This window comes from Astyanax mexicanus, chromosome 20 (genome assembly GCF_023375975.1).
Source record: "Astyanax mexicanus isolate ESR-SI-001 chromosome 20, AstMex3_surface, whole genome shotgun sequence".
NCBI classification, from domain to species: Eukaryota; Metazoa; Chordata; class Actinopteri; order Characiformes; family Acestrorhamphidae; genus Astyanax; species Astyanax mexicanus.
The window spans coordinates 21,750,302-21,776,073 of record NC_064427.1 but is presented as its reverse complement, the minus strand read 5'-3'; the positions used below and the strand labels follow the sequence as shown (position 1 = coordinate 21,776,073).

Here is a 25,772-nt window from a genome sequence, read left to right as displayed (position 1 = left end):
GTGGTGTGGGGTTTGTGTTTTGTGGAGTGTGTGTGGTGTGGGGTATGTGTGGTTTGAAGTGTGGTTTAAAGTGTGTGTGGGGTGGAGTGTGTGTGGTGTGGGGTATGTGTGGTGTGGAGTGTGTGGGGTGGAGTGTGTTTGGTGTGGGGTATGTGTGGTGTGGAATGTGTGTAAGGTGTGGTGTGGTGTATGTGTGGTGTGCTGTGTGTGTAGTGTGGTATTGGTTCTGGTGTGGGTTGTGTTCAGCAGTATCTTCTCCATACAGATACAGTACAGAGGAGCAGGGCAGAGAGGGGGGCCGTGCGCAGGATCGGCTGGTGTGTGTGAGATGGCCAACATTCCGCCCATTCATTCCTATGGGGAAAGTTCGTACGATAATTTTACGAAAACCGTAAATCGTATCGGTGAGATCAGCATATCGTCTGAAACGTCTCTGCAAGTTCTGTATGTCTTGTGAATTTCGTGATTCTAGCTCAAAAATTGTGACTTTTAGAGCCGTTTGAAAAAAGTGTGAATGGAAGTCTATGGGAAAAAATCTGACTTTGGCGGACCACCAATCGGACCCTGGTGGTCCGATCACTTAGAAAAGCACAAGCACACCCCGCGGCAATAGGTTCTATCATCTTGTGAAGTTTCGTGGTTCTGGCTTGAAAACTGTAGGAGGAGAAACTGTTTATAAAATTTACCGAGAATAATAATAATAATAATAAGATTTCGAAGAACAATAAGTTGGCTTTTCCAAGCCAACTTAATAATAATAATAATAATAAAAAAAATAAGAAGATTACGAAGAACAATAAGTTGGCTTTTCCAAGCCAACTTAATAATATCAACATTAACAAAAGGAAGAATTGTGAAATACTGTATACTGTGATACCGCAAAATTACCGTGATGTTTTATTGATGCATCATACAGTTGCAACCCTAATTGTGACGTGATCTCTTTTAAGGTAAAAACACACCACCAGAACTGTTTACCAGATATTAAATATGATTGCAATAGTGAATTGTGTATTTTCAAAGGTGCTAAATTAAGATTTTTGTTCTTTTTTTTATCTACAAAGTTTGCGATTTACATTACACCAGATGTTCCACCTCTGTCCCTGTGCATTAGGGAGTATGTACTGTACTGAAGAAGAGTCACTTGAAGTCGTAGGTGTGTATATTGGGACGGACCCGTATCCCTGCGCGGCAGCAGAACTGCTGGCTTTACTGTAATCGCTCTATACCCACAGCTCGCTTTCACACCCGATCACCTGTACTATGCCCCGTCCCCACGCTGTCCGCCCTCTGCCTATTACATACTCGCCAAGCATGTCCAGTAACTTATTCCGACCAATCAGGGACTTACGTTTAAAGTGTCTTTTTATTATTATTATTTTAAATCTGCATTTCTTGTGAAGCTTTTGTTGATCCATCGCTCTCCGTTTTACGAGGGCGACTAAACCCATCTGATTGATTACTGCATAAAAAATCTGTTTACTTTTATTCAATAGACAATAAACATGTGCCTCGTTGTTTTATACAATAAAAGACAAGAACAGTGTGTTTTATTTGAGTTATTGGGTATTATATTTTCTCTTACATTGTTCAAATCAAAATTTCAAATGGGATGTTTTCAAATCAAATAGGGCCTTGTGATCGCTGTAGTAGATTTAGATGGTAAATACCAGATAACTAATTGACACATCAGCGTCAATCACATCAATGACACATATTTTACTATTTATACAGCTCTGGAAGAAAAATAAGAGACCACTTAAGTTAAAAATGATGAGTTTCTTTGATTTTTACCAAACTAAAAACCTCTGGAATATAATAAAGTAGAAGATGGATGATCACAAGCCATCAAACCAAGCAGAACTGCTTGAAATTTTGCACCAGGAGTGGCATAAATGTATCCAAAAGCAGTGTGTAAGACTGGTGGAAGAGAACATGCCAAAATGCATGAAAACTGTGATTAAAAACCAGGATTATTCCACCAAATATTGATTTCTGAACTCTTAAATCTTTATGAATATGAACTTGTTTTCTTTGAATTATTTGAGGTCTGAAAGCTCTGCATCTTTTTGTTATTTTCTGCAAATAAATTTTCTAAATGACAATATGTTTATTTGGAATTCGTGAGAAATGTTGTCCATAGACTCAGAAACTGAGGTGCTCTCATATATATATATATATATATATATATATAGGTGCTCTATATATCATTATACAGTACCAGGCAAAGGTTTGGACACACCTTAATACTGAAGTGATCCATATTATGAAGGAACACATAAGCAATCATGTAGTAAGTTAAAAGTGTTAAACAAACCAAATTACTCTGTGAAGCATTTACATTCTCTTATCTGTGAGCTGTTAACTTGCAGATAGGCTGATAATTCTGATGAACTTATCCTTTAAAACAGAGGGAACTCTTGCTCCTCCTTTCCTGGGGCGGATGAGTGCCAGTTCCTGACCTTCATTTTTGCTTAAAGTCATTTTTTTCTTTACTTAGTTGAATAGTTATTGCTTCTCATAATATGGATTAGAACATTACTCTAATTGAGCTATTCACTGTATACCTGTAACTCTACCTCTACACTACTTTACAACTGATGCTCTCAAACACTTTAAGAGGCAAGAAATTCAAGTAATTAACTCTTGAGGAGTTCAGCACAGCTGTTAACTGAAAGCCTGAATTCCAGTTGACTCTACCTCATAAAGCTGACTAAGAAAATGCAGCAGAGATGTGCAAAACTGTCATCTAAGGAAGAGGTGCTTCTTTGAAGAATGTAAAATAGAAAATATATTCTGGTTTGTTTTACAGTTTTATTGTTTCCTGAATAATTTGACTGAACAACTGAATGTTTTCTTTCATAGTTTGCATGAGTTTAGTATTAATCTACAAGGTAAAACATTTTAAAATAATGACTGGAACTGTACATTATAAAATGTACAAATATTTCACATATTAAAAATGATATATTTTAAATACACATGTCTAAACTTTATAAAACATCTTCACCAAAAAAAAAACTACTAAGATCTTACTCCCTTTATATTGACCTAAATAAGTCATAATACTTCAGCTTCTACATACAGACTATCAGATTTCATAAAACTGATTTCTTCCTCCGTTCTTTAAATTATTTCCATTCACACATAGAAAAGAAACATTAGCATAAGCTTGTAAGAGAACTGTATTTGAGTCTTTCACTACTTAGGGAGTAATTTGGGATTTGACCTTTTTTTTTCATTCTTTACGGTGTGTCTCACTTAATGAGGACCTATCGCCCCCTACAGGACTAGTATGCTCCTACAGGTGTGTTTGACTCCATATGAAGCGCAGTAAATGTAAACTGACTTATTGATTAAATCTGATTACTGATCTGATTGAGTGTTTAGTACTGGATCACTGAGTATTTTCCAAAAACAGCTAAATAGTCCTGGCTGTTGAGTGTCAATCTGAGGCTCATCTCTTTGAGCTGGTGTCATCTCCTGGAGTCTTATTCTCAGTCGCTCCATCTCCCTGTCCTTCTCCTTCAATCGAATGTCCAGATCTTTCTGCTTCTCTGCCACGAGTTCCAGTGTCCTCAGCTTGAGTTCAGGCAGGATATTCTTTCTGAGGACTCGCTCCGCCTTCATCTGGGCTTCTCCTTCATACACCTCCCTAATCTCCTCCATCTCCTGTTGGTGTCTCTCCTCCATCGCCCTCCGGTCCCTCTCAGTCTGTTCTTTCAGTCTCTGAAGCTCCCCCTGAAGCTTGTTTCTCTGCTGAACCTCTCGCTCCAAATGGTTCTCCAGCTCTAACTTCCGTTTTTCATCCCGCTCCTCCTTCACCTTCGTTTCCAGAGTCGTAATTCGGACTTCGTGCTGATTTATCTGTTCCCGAAACTGAGCCGTAGACTCTCGGAACTGGACTTCGGACTTGCGGACGTTCCTCTGCCGTTTCTCCTCGGCTTCTCTCTCCTGCTTCTCTCGTATCTCCTCTCGCTCTCTTACCACTCTTTCCTCGATCTCTCGGATGTGAGCCTCCGCCTCCAGATAGACCTCGCTGCTGTAGAACTTGTCTCTGTGTCCACCCACCATCTCCTCCACCTTCTTTAGAAGCTCACAGATCTCCGACTCGTCCACACCTCCGTCGCCCAAGTGGAGACAGTGATACCTTTCCTCACATTTCTCCACAAGTCTCCGCACCTCCTCGTTTCCTGACCGAACAAACTCGTCAACATCCTCCACCTGATCTTCCTCCGTCACCACGACAACCATAGTGTTCCTCCAGCACCTCTCCCCGAATATCTCCCCCATCCTCTCCAGCATCCCCACCTCCTCTCCAGTAGACTCCTCCTCCACCTGCCTCACCGGTACGACCAGCAGGAAGGCGTGAGGTCCTGGTGAGGACAGATTGATGCAGACTCCTACGTCGTTCCTCAGCGCCTCCTGAGACAGTACAGGAGAGAACCAATCAAGAGTGTCCACCACGGTTACCTGCCTCCCAGACACCACTCCCCGCCTCACATCACTCTGCTCCCTCACTATAGGCTCTCTAGCCTGGCTCCTCCTCTTTTCGCCAAAGATGGCGGCTCCTATGGAGCTCTTCATGTCTTCACCGTGCTCGGTCCGACCCAACAGAACCAGCCGGAGCTCCAACAGGGCTTCTCTCACTGGAAATGAACAATATGAAAGGTTAGAATCATTTAGAATCATTTACTTATGTGGATGATAATTTATAGCTAATATTATTCAGTGAAACAAATATTTACAAATATTGTAAAGTGAATTATATGAAAATATAATTACTTACTTCTTGGAGGAATCCCTTCTTTACTGTGTCTCCTGCGTGGTCTTGCTGGAATTACTAAAATCACAGTAAAATAGAAAATGCTCTTTAGTTTAGAAGGTTAAAGTACATTCAAATGGGGGATGTTGATGCAACAATTATTTATTATTGTACCATTCAAATTTCTTGAAGATAGAGAGCAGAGGTCAGCTGTTGACTGTGAAGAATACTGTCATAATGCATTGAAAATGCATTCAACTTAAAATTTCCTATGTTTATTATAAAGTAAAACTATAGCCCTATCCAGACGAGATTGGTTTCTCAGGGGGACGTCTATGAAAAATATTTTTAGAAGGTTTTTTTTGGGGCTTTCTCGGTCACATGACATCATGTTCAGTAGCTCCTCCATTTTCACTCGCTGTTGTGTTTACGTGGATCTCCGTGGAAGTGTAATTATGGTGCGTAGCAGTGGACAAATAGCTATTTTATTAAATGAGGTGATAAAACTCTGAGATGTGCGTCCAGACGGGACTAAGATTACCAAGGGCCACAGAGTTCAGAGAAAAACAGTAGATAATTCAGCCTCTAATTTTTTCAGAGGACGTCTGAGAAAAACATGTACATGGTTGTTCCAGACAGGAATAAAATCACAGAGGACCCACATAAAAGAGAAAATTACCCCAGGACCACCTGAGAAACTAATCCTGTCCGGACAGGGCTATTACAGGGTTTTTGGTCTTGCTGGTCATTTCTTACAAGCATGAGCTGTTATTCTGCACTACTAGTATAATTATTGTCCAATGTTCCACATAACATTTTTCCAAATTTGCACTGCTAAATTATTATATAATTGCGTACTTGAACTGTCTGTATGGCTGATATCAGTCATTCTCTTAATATGCACAGCAATCTATCTATCTGAGTTTTAGGCATATGTGGTGAAAAGGGTTTGGGCCAATCGGCTATTTTGCTGCTGCTTTCAGGTTCAACATGAAAGGGCCTTTAGTCAGGTGTCTTTGTTTTAGATGTTACGTACCATCTTGAGGATCCAGCTCCACTGATCCTGACTGAGGTACAGCCGGAGGCAACATACACTCCATCTCCTGTAGTTTCCTGTTCTTTTTCTTCAGTTCCTCTTCAATTCTCTCCAGCTGCTTTTTACTGTGTTCCAGCTCTGTCTCCATGTTCTTCACTGCAGTATCTTTCTCCTGAAGCTGCTGCTGAGTCTCTCCGAGCTCTTGCTGTAGTCTGCTCTTTTCCTCCATAATTAGTGTCTTCTCCTTTTCCAGCTTCTTGTTCTTCATCTCAAGTGACTGTGTGGCATCTGCTGATAATTCTGTAAAACATTAGTGTAGACTTTTGGGATACATTGAATTTATAGATTGTCATGCTATAAGACAGAATATAAGACAGAAACCACTACCCACAAAGTTTCAGGTCAGATAATAATCTCCATAATGGTCATTATGTTTTAGCTCATGGGTGTAGTATACCTCTACTGCAGGGTTCGGCAACAGGCGGCCTGCGGGCCTGAAATGGCCCGCAAGCATGAAACATCTGGCCTGTGATGTTGTGTTGTGTTGTTTGAACTATAATAAATGATAATGAAAAAAAATAAAAATAAAATGTACAAAACGAATTGCCGACCCCTGCTTTACTGTATATAGCTTCATTTAAGACTTACCAATGATCAAAGCAGATTCCTCCATCTTTTTTCTTTCATCTTCTGTCCATTTCCTGTCCCTCTGTGGAAGTGAACACAATAGTGTAAAAAATCCAGTTGTGATGTCATTAATTCAGTACAGATAGCTCAGTATGAATGACATAGAGCTAATAAATATTATAATTAAAGGAGCTGGAATCATTACTTCATATAATTACTGGGACCTATTATATACAGAGAACCCTATTCTATCAATACTGTATAATTACACTAAATTACTCAATTACTACAGCTTCTCTCCACAGCACAGCTACTCCTGATCACAATCCACTGGCTGAGGGTGGCTGTAAATTGTAGAACCTCTTGCTCTTTAAAAGCAGGAGAACCGCTTGCTGATAATACTCTGCTATTAAACAAAACATATATTTTATATCCATTTATACTTCAGAAGTATATTTACATAAATATTAATTTTAACAGTACTCACGTCTTGCAAAATGTAAGCACCCAAACCCTGGAGAGAAAAAACACAGGAGTGAATACGTTTAATAAAACTGATCTTATAAAGAAAAGTATTGGAATGGTTTGATAAATAAGTTCCTGAAGAATGTTTGACATTAATGAGCACGAATAATTTATTCAACTTATTTCAATACTTTAATACTGTTATTGTAATTATACATCTCCACGATTAAAGCTAATGTTCTTCTATTATCCTGAATTCAGCAGATCTTTCTCTATAGGGATCAGTCTCTAACTCACCAATTATCCTTATCTCATTATCTGACCTTTTTATTTAATTAGCTGCAAATGAAAAATACCATTTACAGCTCTGAATGTGAACAGATAGATAGATCAAGCTATGATCAGATATGATCAAACTGCAAACATGAGAAGTAAAAATGTGTGTTATAAGAACTTGTGACTAAAATAAATTCAGATAACTCAAAAACTAAGCAAAATATATGTAATTTGAGATGTACATGCTTATAGTAAGCAAATAAATTTAAGGAATAATTTGATTCTATGGAGTAAGCTAATTATATTTAGTATGAGTCTCAAAATTAGTAAATTAAAACTTCAATCAAGCAAAGAACACTAAATTCTGGCTTAAATTTGGACACAATAATCAGAATAAGGTTGCTTTTGTGCTTATTTTTAGTTTAAATCACTTAAAATAAGGTGAACATTTTAAGTAAGGGTGATTAAGAAAATTAATCCTAAAATGAGTTTAATAATCTCACACTTACAAAATGCTTATTAAGACAAAAAAAATCCAATTAAAGAAAAAATAAGATTTAAGGTTAAATAAGATCATAATATAATCTTAATAATAATATAATATAATCAGTTATTTTAATCAGTGGGAGGAGTCAGAACATGTATTTACATACCTCTGTGGGATCATCTGTGTAAAATAACAGACAGAAAAAACAATTAAACACAAAAACTTAAGTATAAAATGGGCATTATTATAACTCACTGGAGTTCAGCAGTACATACCCAGTCCCACAGTAAACTCTGCTGTAGTTTCTTTGTTGGACACCTGACACAGGTAATCATCACCTGTCCAGCTGTAGTCTCTGATTATCAGTGAGACATTTCCTTTCTCCAGCTCCTGAGAAAACAGACTGATCCGCCCCTCGTAGCCCCGCCCCACAGTCATCCTCCCATCTTTATACAGGCAGATACACTCCGTCCCCCTGAACCACCTGACAGTCATCTCCACCGCGCTGCGCTCAGGATGCAGGTAACAGGGGAGGATGACCACCGAGCCGGACTGAACATCTCCACCAGACGGCCGGTACAACTTAAAATCAGCTGTGCACAAAAACACACACAGATATACACAGATTTAACACTCGTTCAAAAAAGAAGAGTACTGGTATAGTTAAATATAAAACCTGCCCAATATAATGTCATTAATTTTACTCCAAATGTTTTAATACAGAGGACAATTATATATACAGCTCTGGAGAAAAATAAGAGACCTCTTAAAAATGATGAGTTTCTTTGATTTTACCAAAGTGACAACCTCTGGAATATAATCAATCAATACCAAGATGGATGATCATATGCCATCAAACCAAGCTGAAGTGCTTGAATTTTTGCACCAGGAGTAAAGGCATAAAGTTATCCAAAAGCAGTGTGTAAGACTGGTGGTGGAGGAGAACATGATGCCAATATGCATGAAAAAACTGTGATTAAAAACCAGGATTATTCCACCAAATAATGATTTCTGAATTCTTAAAACTTTATCATTATAAATTTGTTTTCTTTGCATTATTTGAGATCTGAAAGCTCTCCATCTTTTTTGTTCTTTCAGCCATTTCTCATTTTCTGCAAATAAATGCTCTAAATTACTATATTTTAATTTTATAGAAGTTTATAGAAAAAGTTTATAGAATAAAACAACAATGTTTATTTTATTCAAACATATACCTATAAATAGCAAAATCAGAGAACCTGATTCAGAAACTGAAGTGGATATATATTATTGATTCAATTGATTTCTGGAGAATATCAAAGGACAGTAAAATAGTCTTTTTTTTTCCAAAATTCAGACACTTTTCTATTTAATTTCCTGTTGTTTTACATTCAATGCATTTGCACGAATTATCATCCTACAAAAATAACCTCTCACATGGATGAATCTGATGCCAAATGTCCTTCTGAGAAAATCCAAATATACAATTAAGCAATTAAACTGGGTTCAGTCAGCTTGATTAACTTTTCTGTCTATGCACGCTTATAAACTTAATTGGCTTATTCATTGTATTGATCTCACAGTGCTGAGAAGAAGATAAAAAAATACTGAGGTTGTGCACATTTACTGTACGATAATTGATAATGTAAATATCACAACTGGTCTAGGTCATTCTGGTCACACTGGTGGACTAGCTTGGTTAGATGGGACAAGCTTGTAGAAATTAGCACACCACACCACTCAATATCTGACCTGCTCAACCAGCTAAACCCAGATAAATCAGTCTGATCTGGTTATTCTGTTGATTTTAGTTAGAAATACAGTGCGGCTTGAAAGTATGTGAACTAGTTGAGGAGTTTAGATTTTGCCTTTGTTTTACCACAAATCTTTTATTTTATCATCACCGGTTTTTGTATATGAAATGTTAGGTTTATGGTGATCGATTCCATTTACTTATTTTGAGGGAAATGTGTGAGTTGCAAGCAGGGCTATATAAAACATAGACACATCAGAGCATGTGCAAAAGTAAATGAACCACATCTGCACTGGTAAAGTCAGTTAAGTAAAAGACTCAGGTGAAACACATGTGCTCAAGTAATCTATTAAGCAGACCTAACAAATGGGACATCCTTGAGAAAGGTTTTGAGCCACACTGGTTAAAAGGGAGAGGAAACCAACCAAACCACTGTTGTGTCAAGGTATAAAGCAGAGATCAACACTGCCGAAAGGAAAAGAGACATCTGAGGACATCAGGAAGAACATGGTGACAGCCCATCAGTCTGGGGAAAGCTACAAGACAATCTCCAAAAGATTCCAGCTTAATCCAGATAGATAGATAGATAGATACTATTTTATCCCAAAGGAATTTTAGGAAATTAATCCATCCACTGTAAGACAAATCATTTCCAAATGGAGGACACTCAGCATCACCGCAACTTTGCCCAAAAGTGGACGGCCATCAAACCTTACACCAAGAAGCACCAGAAAACTAATAATGCAGGTAAAGGCCAACCCACGCATCACCTCCAGAGAGTTGCTGACCTCTCTGTCGGCATCTGGTATAAATGTACATGCGTCTACAATCAGGCGAAATATCAATAAACATGGCATTAATGGGTGAGTTGCTAGAAGGAAGACTCTGCTCTCAAAAAATAACAAAGTTGCACATTTAAACTTTGCCAGAGAGCACTTGGACAAACTAGAGGCTTTCTGGAAGTCCATTCTCTGCACGGATGAGTCCAAACTTGAATCATTTGGCCACAATCACAGACGCCATGTTTGGAGAAAAGTCAACATTTGCATTTAAAGAGGAAAAACCTCCTCCCAAAAGTGAAGCATGGTGGTGGAAATGTTAACGTCTGGGCCTGCTTTTCTGCCTCCGGACCTGGGCGACTCCAAATTATCCAGGGAACCATCAATTCCCAGGACTATCAACAAATTCTTAACCAGAATCTCCTGCTGTTGGTCAGGAAGTTGAGGCTGGGATTGAAACGGATTATGCAACAAGACAACGACCCAAAGCATTCCAGCAAAACTACCAAGGAATGGTTTAAGAGAAAGAAGATTCGCACTATGGATTGGCGCGGTCAAAGTCTGGACCTCAATCCCTTAGAAATGCTGTGGCAAGATCTGAAGCGGGCGCTATATGCCAGATGTCTCTCCAAATTTCTTTACTGGCAGAGTGTTGCAAGGAAGAGTGGAAAAAATCCCAAAAAGCACATGTGAGGCACTCGTTTGTGGTTCCAGAAGACGCTTGGTTGAAGTAATGGCTGCAAAAGGAGGTGCCACAAGCTACAAACTAAAAGAGTTCACATACTTTTGCACAGATAAAATACTTTTGTTAAATAAATAATGAAATTATATATCTTTTTTTCTTTGTGTCCCTTATTTGAAAGGTCTGCTTTACATTTTGAGATTTGCATGTTCATGTCATATGATTATTATAATTTTTCTTTAGGAAACAATGACCATGTTTGGGTGGTTCACAAACTTTCAAGCAGCACTGTATGTGGAAGTTGACTTACTGTTGCTGGCAGAAGCCATCCTGATCTCCTTCTGCAGATTTACACTGATCAAAGGCCTAAAAAACACAAAAAAAAACAGAACAGACAGGAAGGGGTTACATAATTCACACTGCTGTTCTGAAGAGCCTACAGACCTGTAACATGAGTCACTAACCCCCCTTACTTACCTTCACTAATCCTTATGCAGCTCCAGATCTTCACATTCTACAGCTTCCAGTCTTATTACTACAATATATCCCATTTATAGCTTTCACACACATTACACACACTCTAACCTTCACCCTTATTCAGCAGCCTGATTTACTTTCACTTTGCACTTTGCTTCCTTACAGCATTGTCTGGGTTGCCAGATATTGCTTTGAGGCCTACGGGTTGCCTAATAACTATTTTTCAATCCTACTCCTGATTTTTACAATCTTCAACAGACCGTTGATAGTTGGAATGTAGAGAGTTACTGCACTCTTTATTGCAGCATTTACACACACACAGCACGTTCACACTTTCATCATAATAACTAGAAAAAGACACAGAAACACAGATAAAACTCTTCTGGTGCAAGAATTCTTCAGCTTGGTTCGACGGCTTTGGTCATCCATCTTCCTCTTGATTATATTCCAGAGGTTTTTAATTTGATAAAAAAATATATATATATTATTTTATATATTTTATATATGTATATAAAATCATAATTTTTAAGTGATCTCTTATTTTGTGTGTGTATGTACATGAAGTTTATTTATATATTATACAATTATAAGTTCTAAATAAAGAAAAACTTAAAATACAAAAAATGGTGATCCGACCACTAGAGGGCAGCAGCACACAACTCTTTATTTAAAACCCCAAATGTTTGGTGGTTCATTTTAACACTATATGGGCAAAAGTATTTTATGTCTACTCACTCATTTCTACTAATGTCTTCTAAAATTAGGGGAATTAATTAGGGTTTATTCTGCTATTGTTAGAGTAATTGTCTTTACTGTCCAGAGAAGAATTTCAATTAGACTCTGGATTTGGATTAGCATTGCTATGAAGAATTAAAGTATGTATTTAAATCATTAAACCATGAAGTGGGGTCAGAATATAACATATGGGGTAAGAAAATATATGATCACATACATACAATCACATATATAAAACCAAATACTCGACTTTATTCTGTGTTGTCAGGGAAGTGCACAAGTTTCACAACTTCATAAAAACATAAAACAAACGAACAAAACAGACATAAAACACACGGTCAGCAGCGTTTTCCTCTGAATCCGCCCCTCAGGCCCAGAGCTCTGGTCACCATCCTGCTGGCCACCGCCGTGTCCGTGGGCGGCCTCTCCTTCACCGGCTGAATGAACTCTGGATCAGAGGAAAATTGGATACAATATAAATAAATAATATATTTGTCTAATATAAAGTAAAAAAAAAACAAACAAACAAAAAAACAACTCATTTTTAATAGTCAATCTATAGGGGTATGTATTTAAATATAAAAACATAAAAGCATAGTCCACAATTCATTCATCCAAGGTCCAGAACATGATCTGTAATTTACTTTACGCTTTAGTGTCTTATCCTGTTTATCCTGTACACCGAAGTAGCCTAGCAGTTATATCAACATTTTTGTATTCCACAACTGAATGTCAACTCAAATTTTATTTACTATTCAATACTAGTGCATTTTGAATAATTGGAATATCATTGAAAAGTTACTGTATTTCAGTAATTCAGTTTAAAATGTGAAACTCATATATTATATAGATGTATTACACACAGAGTGATCTATTTTAAGTGTTTATGTCTTTTATTGTTAATGATTATGACTTACAGACAACTAAAACTCAAAAATCAGTATCTCAGAAATGTGGAATATTATATAAGATCAACTGGTACTTTCAGCAGTGTGGGCAGTGAGCCAAGTCCTGCTGGAAAATGAAATCTGCATCTACATAAAAGTTGTCAGCAGAGGGAAAACACTGCACTGACTTTGGACTTGATGTAACACAGAGGACCATCACTGATCATCAGTAAATTTTACATTTTATTTGTAAAATAAGGGACCAGAGTCTGGAGGAAGAGTGGAGAGACACAGTCTAAACTGCTTGAGGTCTAGTGTGAAGTTTCCACAATCAGGAGATCAGGACTGTATGTTCAGGTCCTAATCATACAGAGAAACTACTAATGGAGGGAGTAGGGAGCCATTTCAGTCACAGCCACAAACTCTCCAGGTAATGATGAAGCGCTCTGAGAACGTACCTGCTCGTCTCACTGCTTTACACTTCGACTTTCTGCTCCCGTTGGACAACATCCTGGTTTTTAGTAACGGGTGATTAATGGAAAGAGCCTGTGTTGCTGCATGGGGGGAGAAAAAAAACAAAAAATCATTAAACAACATTAAACACTGAACTATTGTTCAGCACCTCCAGAAACTCCTTCAAGACGCTGAGAAAACTAATTCAGCTGACTCTACCTTAAAAATACCAAGAGTGTGCAGATCTGTCCTCAAAGAAATGTGCTAAATGTGCTACTCAGAAGAATCTAAAGTATAAAACATATTCTGCATGTGTTCCTGTATAGCTTTAATATGGTCTTTAACATAGTAAATAATACATTTAGAATATAAAAAAATCATTAACAGAAAGAAAACACACTGAATAAGAAGAAGTGAGTCCAAACTTTTGACTGGTACTGTATTTATATGTAAATCATTGTGTGCTGCGTGGCAACCACAGGCAAATGTAACTGCTCTGTTTGCTGAATATCATAATAATACAGCTGATTTATTAACAGGGATATTGTTATTTTTACCTGCTGATGCACTTGAGAACACTCCAAGAGCATGAGTGTTATCCACCCACTTAATCTTCATCCCTCCTTCACTAAAAACACAAAATTAAACACTATTACAGTTTCATCCCCAAAACAAACTTATGGAAGAAAGGTGAGATATAACAGGAGCCTGTAAGAATATACACATATACAGGCTGTCAGCCTATCACAGCTGTACAACACTGTGTGTGCTACTTAAATATTTTATATATTTTTTTTTACCTAGTTTCTACAGGTTTGTTGTTTTATTTGGCTTGTCAATTTAATAAAGAAGGTTTAAAGCTGTGAACAGTCTATATTAGAACCAGTTAACTAAATATGAAAACTATTTTTTTAGGATAAATATTTCATTACATTGTTTGTATACAGTTGGCTGAAAGCTAAAATGTAAGGGAAATAAATGTAACTTTGGTTTATGAAGATATCGCGGGTTCCCACGTTGGTGCATGCCTAATATATGTAAGGAATTCTCAATGACTTATTTTTTACTAGTAATATATTACTTTATTTTTTGGTAGATGAGACAAAGAACATTTAGAGCCAGAAAATATGCATATGCAAATCATTATCTCTTATTTTATATAATTTTATTTCTGATTTTCCCCATTTTTTCACCCAATTTGGTTATCCAAATGTCCCACCCCTTTGTGCGTCCCCATCACCGGAGGCACCTGCGACTCTTGGAGGATGCGGACGAAAACACGCCTCCTCCGACACGTGTGAAGTCAATCACCCCTTTTTTCCAGCTGCTGCTGATTAATCATTGCCTGATCAGCATCACAGCGCGCTCGGAGGAAAGCACAGCGGCTAGGTTCCGATTTATCCGCTCACAGACGCCTTGTGCCGCCTGGCGCCACCTTTAAGCGTGATGGGGAGAGAGCGCCATCTACCCACCCGGAGGGAGCAAGGCCAATTGTGCTCCCTCTAAGCACCGGCAGCTGATGGTAAAGCTGCATGAGTGGGGGTTCGAACCTGCTACCTCCTGCTCATAGTGGCAGCGAATTAGACCGCTAGACCACTCGGCGCCCCAGATTTATTTTTAAGGGAGTTTAAAAACATGCTGCACAATAAAAATGTAAAAATTTCTCTTTTTAACTAAGTCATGACTCTAGCCGTCAGTATGAGGTGTAATCACCTGTAGCTGGCGAAAGCGCTCAGCAGGTCGTCGGTTTTGAATATGGCTGGAAAGCCGTAGATCTCGATGATGTGAGCGAACTCTTCAGTGATGTTAACCTGCATGTTCTGGAAGCTGGAGTAATCACACTGCGCTTCCTCCATCATCACCTCGCCCGTCTGCAGCTGCGCCGTGATCTAAACACAAGGCAAAAACTCAGAACCAGGTCATGACTCTCCAAACAACCCCAAACAAACAGAGCTAAACACAGAGGATCCATCAGCACCTTCTGCAATATGAACAGCATCTTTCAGCACAGTCATTACAAAACATCCAGCTTACAGCGCTGTAATGTACTAGTGCCTCTCAAAAAATAATAATATTATTTAAAATTTACTTTATTTCAGTGATTCAGTTCAAAATGTGAAACTAAAAATATTATATACATTTATTACACACAGAGTAATCTATTTTATCGCTTATTTCTTTTATTGTTAATGATTACGCCTTACAGCCAATGAAACCTATGAGTCAGTTTTTCAGAAATTGGACAATTATATAAGAGCAATTGGTATTTTTGTCAGTATGGGCCAAAGTCAGTGCAGTGATTTCTTGGGGAAAATTTTACAGCACTTCATACTTCCCAAACTTTAAACTGGTACTGTATACTGATGTACCAAACCATTTTAAATCAAATTCTAATCAACTGTTTGAGAGGCAAGAGAGGATGATGGGAGTGATTATTACACTCTGTACCTCGGAGTAGATGTCGCTGATCTCCTCGCTGCTCTGTGGTTGGCTGGATGGTTCTGTGGGCATGATGATTTCATTACTGCAGTCTCGCTCCGCTCCATCCTCCAAGCTCATCTTCGTAAAGCAGGAGACGGTCTGCTGCCAGGCTGGAGGCCAGGGCTGCATTCTTGACCTGGAACCCTCTGTAAACAAGTCCGGCTCACTCACCGATTCGTCAGTGCTGTAAAATGCTGGCTCCTGATTGCCTGAGGGGGGCTCTGCGGGGAGATCTGTAGTGTTGGAGCTGGACTCCTCTGTGGCACTGAGGCAGCTGCTGGAGGAAGTGCGACTGGGCCCATTAGAACCATCAGAACTTTCAGACAGCTTCTGTCTCAAAGCCCGGGGGACGTAGATGGCTTTATCTGGTCTCCTGTTTCCTCTGCTGTGGTTGTACCTGTGCCCGGCCCGACCGCCTGATCGTCCCTGCCTCCGCCGGTCCGAACCGTACGGATGTTCGTATAAACTACTGTCCGTGTCACTGCTGTCCAGCTTGGGCATTAACCTGAGGTGGGCGTGGCAGACAACGACCCTGCGGCTCCAGTCCTCCCCAACAGAGAACGTGCTCAGGTTCGGGTGCTTCTCTGCTGCCTGGTGGATAAGGAAGCGAAGCCGATTTGGGAGAGGTGGGAACAGCAGGACGCTAGAGAAAGAAAAACATAAACAATTAATTAAATAAAACACACGTTTTACCAACTCATCCCACAGGTACTGAAATAACAAACATACCAACTCAAGCTTTTACTCTTGGGTTGGTACTGGTTGCAAAACTACTTAAAGTATAAAAGTAAACGTTGGCAGAGTCACAGGGTCCAGGGTCCTATAGTGCACTACATATAAGTGTAAAATATACATGTACATGTACATATACATATAAATGTAAAAAAAAAATAACAAAACAAATGAATGGAACAATTACCTTTTTTCATTATCTTTCTGCTGAAAGGCATCCAGATCTTCAAGAACTTTATGGATAAATTTACATTCCTCCTTGGGGAGATAGCTGCCATCATAACTGGTAAGCGCCAGGGTGATGAGAAGATGAGCTACACATACACATTAAAATATGTAAGAAAGAGAGACAGATGTAGAAAAAGAAAGAGAGAGAAAGTTAGAGAGAAATATAAAAAGAGGAAAAAAAATATAAAGAGAGAGAAAGAGACAGAAAGAGAAAGATTGGAAGAGAGATATAGAGAGAAAAAGAAGGGGAAGGAGAGAGAGAGAGAAAGATAGAAAAGGATAGGGAGAGAAAAATTATAGAGAAAAATAAAGAGAGATACAGAGATATAGATACAGAGAAAGTGACAGACGCAGAAAGAGAAATACAGGGAGAGAGAGAGATATAGACAAATATAGAATGAGAGAGAGGGACAGATATAGAGTGAGAGAGGGAGAGAGAGGGGGAGAGAGTTATTCTACATACTTTACTGTAAATATAGAAGTTGTAATTAACTTACAGTTTATCCAGGTAATGATGCAGAAACAGGCAGAGCTAAGCTAGTGAGCATTAGCTAACTAATGATCACAGTTTCAGCTTCTACAATCACAACATTAAGATTAAATACATAATAACAGATCAATTTAACACTAAAATCAGACAGAGGACAGTCAGAACCCGCTCAGGTCTTAAGAACCGACCCAGTTTAGCTTAGCATGCTAGTTTTAGTGTTAGCTAGGCTAGGCTAGCTAATCTGACTGGAAGGAAAACGCCCCCTCGCCCCAAACACATATTTTCCTCTTTTTAAACTAAAAACTCCCTCATTACTCACCTCCAGCAGAGCCCGTGACCCGAACCTGCCGCTTAAAATAACAATAAAACAATAAAAACGGTTAAAAATGCCGCTTACTGAAGTTTCTCAGCGGCGCGTACTTTAAATCTAATGTTAAAACTGAAGCTAATACTGAAACACAGCGAAGGATTTTAGCGGAGCCCAGCGGCCGGAGGGGGAACTGCAGCTGCAGCCAGGCCTAGTTCATCACTGCTACCAGAACCAAAACCAGAACCACAGCAGAACTGTACCGGGTCTATACAAATCCGTGTATCATTCGTTCATTTGATATTCAATTGAGAATCAAAATCGGAAAATTAAAAAACCAATTCGTTTTTTCGTTTTTCGTTTTTGAATATAATACCAAAAAACGAATAACGGCTTGTATTTTGTATTTTTATTTGGTTATCCAAACAAAAATTGGAAATTTAAAAAACGGACCAGGAGCCGAATTTGATTTTGATTTTGAACTTGACCCATTTGTGTGCCCCGGAAGTTACTGATTTGTTTATTCTTGGTGGGTTTCTGTTGCGCGGGAGTTCACTGCAGTGTTATCTACACAGTCTGTATTGCTGTAGGCTTTGGATGGAGTTGAGGATGGAGAGTTTTATCTTGTTCAGAGGAACTAAACGCGTTGCAGTGAAAGAAGACGATATGACAACAGAAAATACATGTCTTTTTCGCTTAAGGTCGTGTTGAACACAGAACCTTCTAACACTCATTGCAGAACATCGCTGGATCCCCATTTGCTGCAACGTGCACGAAATCTCTTCATGCGTCTTACCACCTTCAAAAAGATCTTTAATTAGGCCAGAATGTGGTTCCAGTCCGGCCATGCTGCCTACAGCAATACAGACTGTGTAGATAACACTGCAGTGAACTCCCGCGCAACAGAAACCCACCAAGAATAAACAAATCAGTAACTTCCGGGGCACACAAATGGGTCAAGTTCAAAATCAAAATCAAATTCGGCTCCTGGTCCGTTTTTTAAATTTCCAATTTTTGTTTGGATAACCAAATAAAAATACAAAATACAAGCCGTTATTCGTTTTTTGGTATTATATTCAAAAACGAAAAAACGAAAAAACGAATTGGTTTTTTAATTTTCCGATTTTGATTCTCAATTGAATATCAAATGAACGAATGATACACGGATTTATACACCACACCAGTGGTGGATATTCAGTCTAACCTACATATGAAAGAGAGAGAGAGAAAGAGACAGACAGAGAGAAAAACAAATAGACAGAGAGAGAGAGACAGACAACTCAATCCGGACAGGATTAGATTGTCAGGGGGTCCTGGGGTAATTTACTCTTTTATAGGGGTCCTCTGTGATTTTATTCCTGTCCGGAACAACCATGTATGTGTTTTTCTCCGGTAATTTTAATCCCGTCCAGATCCACATCTCTGAGTTTCGTCTCCTCGTGTTTAATAAAATAGCTATTTGTCCTCTGCCACACGCCTTAATTACACTTTGGGCGTGTTTCCACAGAGATAAATGTAAAAACAACAGCAAGTGCAAATGGAGGAGCTATTGAACGTGATGTCATGTGACCAAGAAAGCCTAAATACTCACTGGTCCTCCTGTTTTTCAATTGCAGTCCGGACCCAAGAGTTTTATCACTGAGTATAGATGGGAAATTGTTTTTACAGACGTCCCCCTGAGAAACTTATTCTGTCCAGGGCTAAACAGAGCCAGACAGAAAGACAGAGAGAAATAGAGAGAGACCGAGAGAAACAGATAGACAGAGAGGAAGAGACTGACAAAGGAAGACGTATAGAAAGAGGGAGAGAAAGAGATAGACAAAGAAACAGCTCGACAGAAAGGGTAAGAAAAAGGGAGAGAAAGAGATACAGAGAGGGAGAGACAGAGCGAGGGACAGAGAAAAGAAAGGGAGAGACAGATGGAGGTTTAAAAAAAAAAAACTGTTTTTGATTTCAGCCTCTAACAGATTTAATAAATAAATTAACAGAAGTATTTACCTTTAAATATATTCATATTTTTTAATTTATATTAATATTTTGGTGCAACATGCCTTTTGTCAATGGAGAAAATAAGTATTTGATACTGCAATTTTCTAACCTACAAAGAACTTAAGAACATAAGCCTTTTATTTTTATCATAGGTACCTTTCAAATATGATTACTCAAATTACAGACCTATTCATTCTTTGTAGGTGGGAAATCTTGCAAAATCAACATTATATAATCCTTATCATATACTTATTTAACCCACTGTATGTGTTTTGCAAATAACAGGTAAAATTGAAACTTGAAACACTTCAAATCAACACAACAAAGTGAAGGAAAGTTTAATTTATTACGATACATGTTTATTAAATAAGATGATTGAAGGCGTTTAAAGAAAAGACAGTAATAATTCAATATGATACAACAAAAGTTACAAACGGCAGAGTTCAGGTTTAATAACTGGATGGAACCGTCACCTGAAATGTATGATTATTATTTATTTATTTATTTTAATGTTCAGCACGGGTGCAGAAAGAGAGACAGAGCACAGAGGACAGTGTGATCAGCTAAACAAGAATAAAGACTCAGTAATTACTGCATTTAAAATAGAACAGGGGTTCAGGGGTCCAATCAGAGTCCAGGACCAGGTTAACCACCCTCACAGCCCTGCGTCCACCCTGTAGTGTTTCTTATTCTTCATTATAACTAAGCCTTGGTAATAATAATCTCACATACTGAAAATGGTCACACAATCTGAGAAAAGTCGTTGTGGAATGAGGCATTAATGATGCGATTATGGAATTAAAATGCACATTATATCAAAATCAGCATCATATAATTTATTTTACACACTATTATCAGTGATCGTCATCATCAGAACGTCAGTTCGCCAGTTTAAAAGCCGGCACAGACTCCGATCCTCCGAGACAATTTTCACTATGTGGACACCGAACACTGCGACCGAGCGGCGAGTCAACACTGTGCACTTTACCCACAGGTACATCATATATACAGAAAAAACAGAGGAGATACAAGGATTCAACAGAACAAACTGAACCAGAGTTCAGAAGGCGCAATATAAAACACATGGCACATAATAATAATATTAACAATAATATTCTAGCTTTAAAATGAATCTCCATTCAGTAAGACAACAGTTTACATAGAAATCCTGACAGCTGAGTGATCAGGAGCTCTGCGTCAGACGAGGATCTGCAGACCACCATATCGTTCTTCTGTGAGGGGAAAGAAGCAGAAAGAACAGAGAAAGAGGAGGAATAGAAGTGTAGAACGAAAGAGGACGCCTCTACATTCAGACGCAGACAGGCAGGATGAAGAGGGCAAGAAGGAACCCGGTTTTCAATCCAGCAGGCCAGTGATTAATGTGTCCAATACATTCTCCTGCAGAATAAAATAAACAAAATAAACAATTACAATTAAATACAAGGTAATTATTAAAAACACATTGTAATTACCAGAAAGCCCTCCACAGTGCTGTGAAAGCTGGAGGGGTAAGTTAGGGGATGTTTTAGGGTTACATGGTCCTTCCAATAAAGGTTTCAAGAGGCACACTCCAAACAAAGGACTATCACTGAGAATCAATAAAAAATATGGCAGCACAAGAAAACTGAGAAATTCAAATGTATTTATAAATTATGATAACCAGTATATAAATGTCTTTAATTAATGTGATAATATTTTTACCATATCACCCAGTAGCTCCATCAGTGCAAGATAATGTACAACAAGAGTGGTGGCTTTAATTGTAAATGTTCATATCAATATCAGAACTGTATTGTATCCACTGAAATTAAGAAATATATAGTGTCAGATTTTTGCCATATCATCCAGCACTATTTTATATTTACATGCAGAGAACTTTATACAGAGTCCAACTGTAAAGTAAATCTAAAATATGTTGCGTATGGACATTTTGAGCACATATTGAATCCGAGGTGAATCTGCTGCAGGACAATCCTGCACTCATAGTATAGAGAGACACACCCTGTCAAGAGAAGCAATATCAGGTAAATGTGTGTGCGTTTGTGTTTGTTTACCTTTGGTACGTTTTATCTTGATCCAATGCTTCTGTCCTCAAATATGGTTATCTCCACCTTAGGAGGGCGGGGTTAAGGTAAACTGTTTATAAAACAACTTATGTCTATATTAAACTGTTATTACATTATTATACATTTAAGTGCTCAGAATAATCCTAATAATGTTCATTTTAGTACACTAATGTGAAAAGTTTGAAAAATTATAAAACATGTAGATAAAAGCTGAAAACAACTATTAGATATTTTACAACAAACAAAGCTCTCAATTAAATGTATTAATATAAATCAATTAAATCAACACAATCACTTTTCTGCACAACACTGCAAACCATTTCCTATAACTTTATTTTCAGCACATCAGACTGTGTGAGATTAGAGCTGTAATGAGAGTGAGAGGTGAGCCTAAAGCCTGAGACATGAGCCTGAGACATGAGCCTGAGACATGAGCCTGAGACATGAGCCTGAGACATGAGCCTGAGACATGAGCCTGAGACATGAGCCTGAGACATGAGCCTGAGACATGAGCCTGAGACATGATTTGAAGCGTGAATCAGATTCTGCTGTTGGGTGAAGGATACGACGCGCAAGCCTCTCTCGATTGGGTCGGTGAGGAGGAGGCCAAGAGGGGCATAAACCTTCTCATTCTGCTCCTGGATGTACTTGGCGATCTTTTTTAGCACCTGGGAAAAAAACAAAAAAACAAAACAAAAGGGAGCAGAGTTCAGGTAATGGGAAACAAATCGCTGTAATAAAGTTTTCAGCAGTGTAATAATCCCAGAGTATTTATTACAGGGTTCAACGGTTAAAGAAAACAATATACAGTACCAGTGAAACGTTTGGACACACCTCTTTTCTCTCCTTCAGTGTGTTTTCTTTCTTTTTATGATTGTTTACATTATAATTTTAATATTGAAGACTATATTAAAGCTATACAGAAAAACATGCTGAATTATTCTGAAAACAAACGTTTTAAACAAACCAGAATATGTTAGAATTATACTTTAGATTCTTCTAAATAAGTAGCACATTTATCTTAAAGGACAGATCTGTACACTCTTGGTATTTTAACCTTAGTGTTTTTAATGAGTGAGAGTCACCTGGAAGAAAGAAGGAGTTTCTGGAGGTGCTAAACAATAGCTGCTGCTTTTCCTTCACGCTGTGAAGCTCCAGTTCATCCCAAATCACCATCTCAGTTCATCAGGTTTAGATCAGGGGATTGTGGAGGACTGTTTTTACTGTTTACTATGTAATTCCATATGTCTCCCCTAACTTATTTCATTAAAGAAAAAAACACTGAATAAGAAGATGTGTCCAAACTTTTGACTGGTACTGTAAAGTGTGAAAATACTACATAAACTCACTTTTTCGTAGTGGGTCTCCATGCAGAGGAAAATAGTGTAAGCGGTGAGACAGGCCAGACACCCCTCCAGATAGGACTTTCCCCCGAGCTTCTCGGCCTCGGCGTACAGGTTATTCAGGGTCTGCACCGTCTCCTCAAACTGCTGCTTCTCAATCTGATAAAATACAAACCAAAACACACAACATTAACACTTTTTATACGTTTAAAATGTATACTAAAAACTTCAATGAGAGTGATCTTTGTAAGACGTTAGATAAACAGAATACTAAATAAAATAACATTGCTGTTGCTGTGAATCAGCTGCTGGTGCACCTTCACAGTGTGAACGAGCAGATCAGTATCCTCTGCTGAGAATCATAGCTGCACCATTAAAATAGCAATCCAGAGCGCACCTGGCTTTTACAGGGAATGCCAAGTGAGACGCTCATTGGATTATTTTACCGTATGACCAAATTTCATGTCACACCCATAATTAATTAAGAGTCACCCAAGGTGTACTTTTCCCGTCGTTACAATAGCAAAGACACACTGACGCCCTAAATTAAGCTGCATGTTGCTCAGTTGACGGCTCAACTTTAGATAAAGCTAAAATAGTGCTTTAAATATTCTAATCAGCTGCTCTGATGAAATGATCTTACCCGGGTCTCAAGCTCACTGGGGAACTTGGTCTGGAACTTGCAGATGGTGCCAGATGTGTAGTCTCGCTGCACAAACACCTTGGAGGCGATGGCTGCTTGCTGCCGCAGGTCCTGCAGGCTGTGCGTCTGCCAGAGAGTAACGACCTCATATTTAATAAACTTTATACAACCAAATACTGAGATACTTTTAAAAGGTCTGCATTAATAAAGAACGAGTTTTGTCGAGCACCTCATACAATACACACAGTGGTATTTATATATCACTATATATCTCAGATGATTTACTAAATTAGACCATTATTTCAGATGGTCAGAGATATTTTGAAGACCAGGGGAGCTTAAACTTGTCATACCATTTGTCTAATAATTGTCTCTAATCTGTTCCTTTCTCATATCACTGCACACTAACACTTCTCTAAATCTTATAAACACAACCCACACTATTTGATAATATTATAAATCAAGAGGACGATTAAATAAACTTAAGGAACAAATGCTAAACTGAGAAAATTACACCTTGGTCATTAATTCTTAGAGTATTAAATATCTAATTATTATTTTCCACAGTTAACCTTTTGGGGCCCTGTATTCTAATCTGCTAAAACCAGAGTAGAAGTAAATTAAACAAAGTATAAACATATCAAGGCCTTACAAAACTTAATTATTATAAATTAGATTTTATTATTTTATTTATTATTAAATTAGAAACACAGTTTAATCCACAAAACCCTAACAACACTCTGTACTTTACTTTAACTCCTGTTAAAGTTCCTAAGTGGCACATACCGAACATTCTGAGATCATCAATACAGGACAGTGTGTAAAAGTGTGATCATGAGTGTTGGATTGCTGGTTCAGTGCTTTTAGATAAAACCATCTTATTTTATGATGTCTAGAACAAAATGATAAAATACAAAGTATTCAGCACCCTAGATTAATTTAGCTTTAGCAATAAAATATTTACAGTAACAAGCTCTTTATAACAATAAATATAATGAGCTGCTTGATTCAATCAAATTATTAAATTGTGGATTTTGTATCAATATTCAGAACTGTGTATAGACTCTTATGGGTTAATTGAAGTTAATTAAAGGGATTAATAAAGTCTGAAAGCTTGAGCTCATGTTTAGATATTAAAGCGGTTAGTTACAGTCTGAGATAAACAAACCCCAACATTATTAAACCAGCTAACGCTAGCTAAATAGCTAAACTACTTCCTTTAAACACATCCAGCTTTAATAACACATATAGCATCAGATACAGAAGGCGTACATGGTGAATATAAGCGTTTACATGGAGTAAAATGTAATAAAGTTACAAATTGATTTCTAATCTTCTTTCCGTAATAAACCAAAGAACGCTGTTATGCTAAGCCTGTTAGCCTGTGAGCTAACGACTGTTCTATAGCGATTTTCCAGCTAAATCCACGGCGGGTTCGGGTTCTATCGGTTCTGTTCGGTAGTTCTGAAGCTTTTTATGTGTAGTCCGTCGCTTATTTATTATAATAAACTCTGATTTTATTAATATTACTGATTTACACTCACCTCCGCCATGGCCGCTGCTCCGTCTCCGCCCCGATCCTCGGATCCGCCGCTAAAACCGTCCGGGTGCAACTTCGTGCTGTTCATTTCCGTTCCCCCAGAACAGCCCAGTTGATCCGAGGAGGACCCAGCCCAGCACTTTACCCAACACAGCACTTCATCCAGCCCAGCATTTTACCCAACCCAGCACTTTACCCAGCAGACTGCTTTACCCAACCCAGCACTTTACTCAACTCAGCACTTTACCCAACTTAGCACTTTACCCAACCCAGGACTTCAACCAGCCCAGCACTTTACCTAACCCACCAATTAAACCCAACTCAGAACTTTACCCAAACCACTGCTTTACCCATCCCACTTATTTGACTGATACTTTTCAGTCCTTCCAGTGACGATTGTGTGGGTTAAACTTAAACCAAGAATTTAATTGCATATAGACTCTGGATATTTACAGTATGATAATAGAATTCCTTTTTTTCTTGTGTTGATATTGGTATAAAACAACAATAGATTCCATGTGAATATGGTCTTTATTTATCTATACATTTCTG

At 38.2% G+C, this 25,772-nt stretch overlaps 3 protein-coding genes across 3 annotated transcripts; all 3 read right to left on the bottom strand.

Annotated features, from left to right (window-relative positions):
- Positions 1 to 821: 821 nt before the first annotated feature.
- On the bottom strand, positions 822 to 12,214 carry LOC103047729 (plectin). The gene is made up of 9 exons (XM_007254946.4): positions 11,327 to 12,214; positions 11,160 to 11,215; positions 7,932 to 8,249; positions 7,823 to 7,836; positions 6,916 to 6,942; positions 6,450 to 6,510; positions 5,802 to 6,101; positions 4,790 to 4,843; positions 822 to 4,649 (listed from the first exon to the last, which is right to left on the bottom strand). The coding sequence occupies exons 2-9, from the start codon at positions 11,176 to 11,178 to the stop codon at positions 3,367 to 3,369; spliced, it is 2,076 nt and encodes a 691-aa protein (XP_007255008.3). The 5' UTR covers positions 11,179 to 11,215; positions 11,327 to 12,214; the 3' UTR covers positions 822 to 3,366.
- Positions 12,215 to 12,293: 79 nt separating this feature from the next.
- On the bottom strand, positions 12,294 to 17,800 carry r3hcc1 (R3H domain and coiled-coil containing 1). Its single transcript, XM_007254947.4, has 7 exons — positions 17,652 to 17,800; positions 16,802 to 16,928; positions 15,850 to 16,525; positions 15,115 to 15,290; positions 13,959 to 14,029; positions 13,407 to 13,502; positions 12,294 to 12,509 (listed from the first exon to the last, which is right to left on the bottom strand). Exons 3-7 carry the CDS (start codon positions 16,381 to 16,383, stop codon positions 12,400 to 12,402), a joined length of 987 nt encoding a protein of 328 aa, XP_007255009.3. The 5' UTR covers positions 16,384 to 16,525; positions 16,802 to 16,928; positions 17,652 to 17,800; the 3' UTR covers positions 12,294 to 12,399.
- Positions 17,801 to 19,955: 2,155 nt separating this feature from the next.
- On the bottom strand, positions 19,956 to 25,332 carry golga7 (golgin A7). Its single transcript, XM_007254945.4, has 6 exons — positions 25,225 to 25,332; positions 23,681 to 23,806; positions 23,044 to 23,196; positions 22,261 to 22,362; positions 21,683 to 21,739; positions 19,956 to 21,026 (listed from the first exon to the last, which is right to left on the bottom strand). The coding sequence occupies exons 1-5, from the start codon at positions 25,306 to 25,308 to the stop codon at positions 21,695 to 21,697; spliced, it is 510 nt and encodes a 169-aa protein (XP_007255007.3). The 5' UTR covers positions 25,309 to 25,332; the 3' UTR covers positions 19,956 to 21,026; positions 21,683 to 21,694.
- Between the last annotated feature and the right edge of the window lie 440 nt (positions 25,333 to 25,772).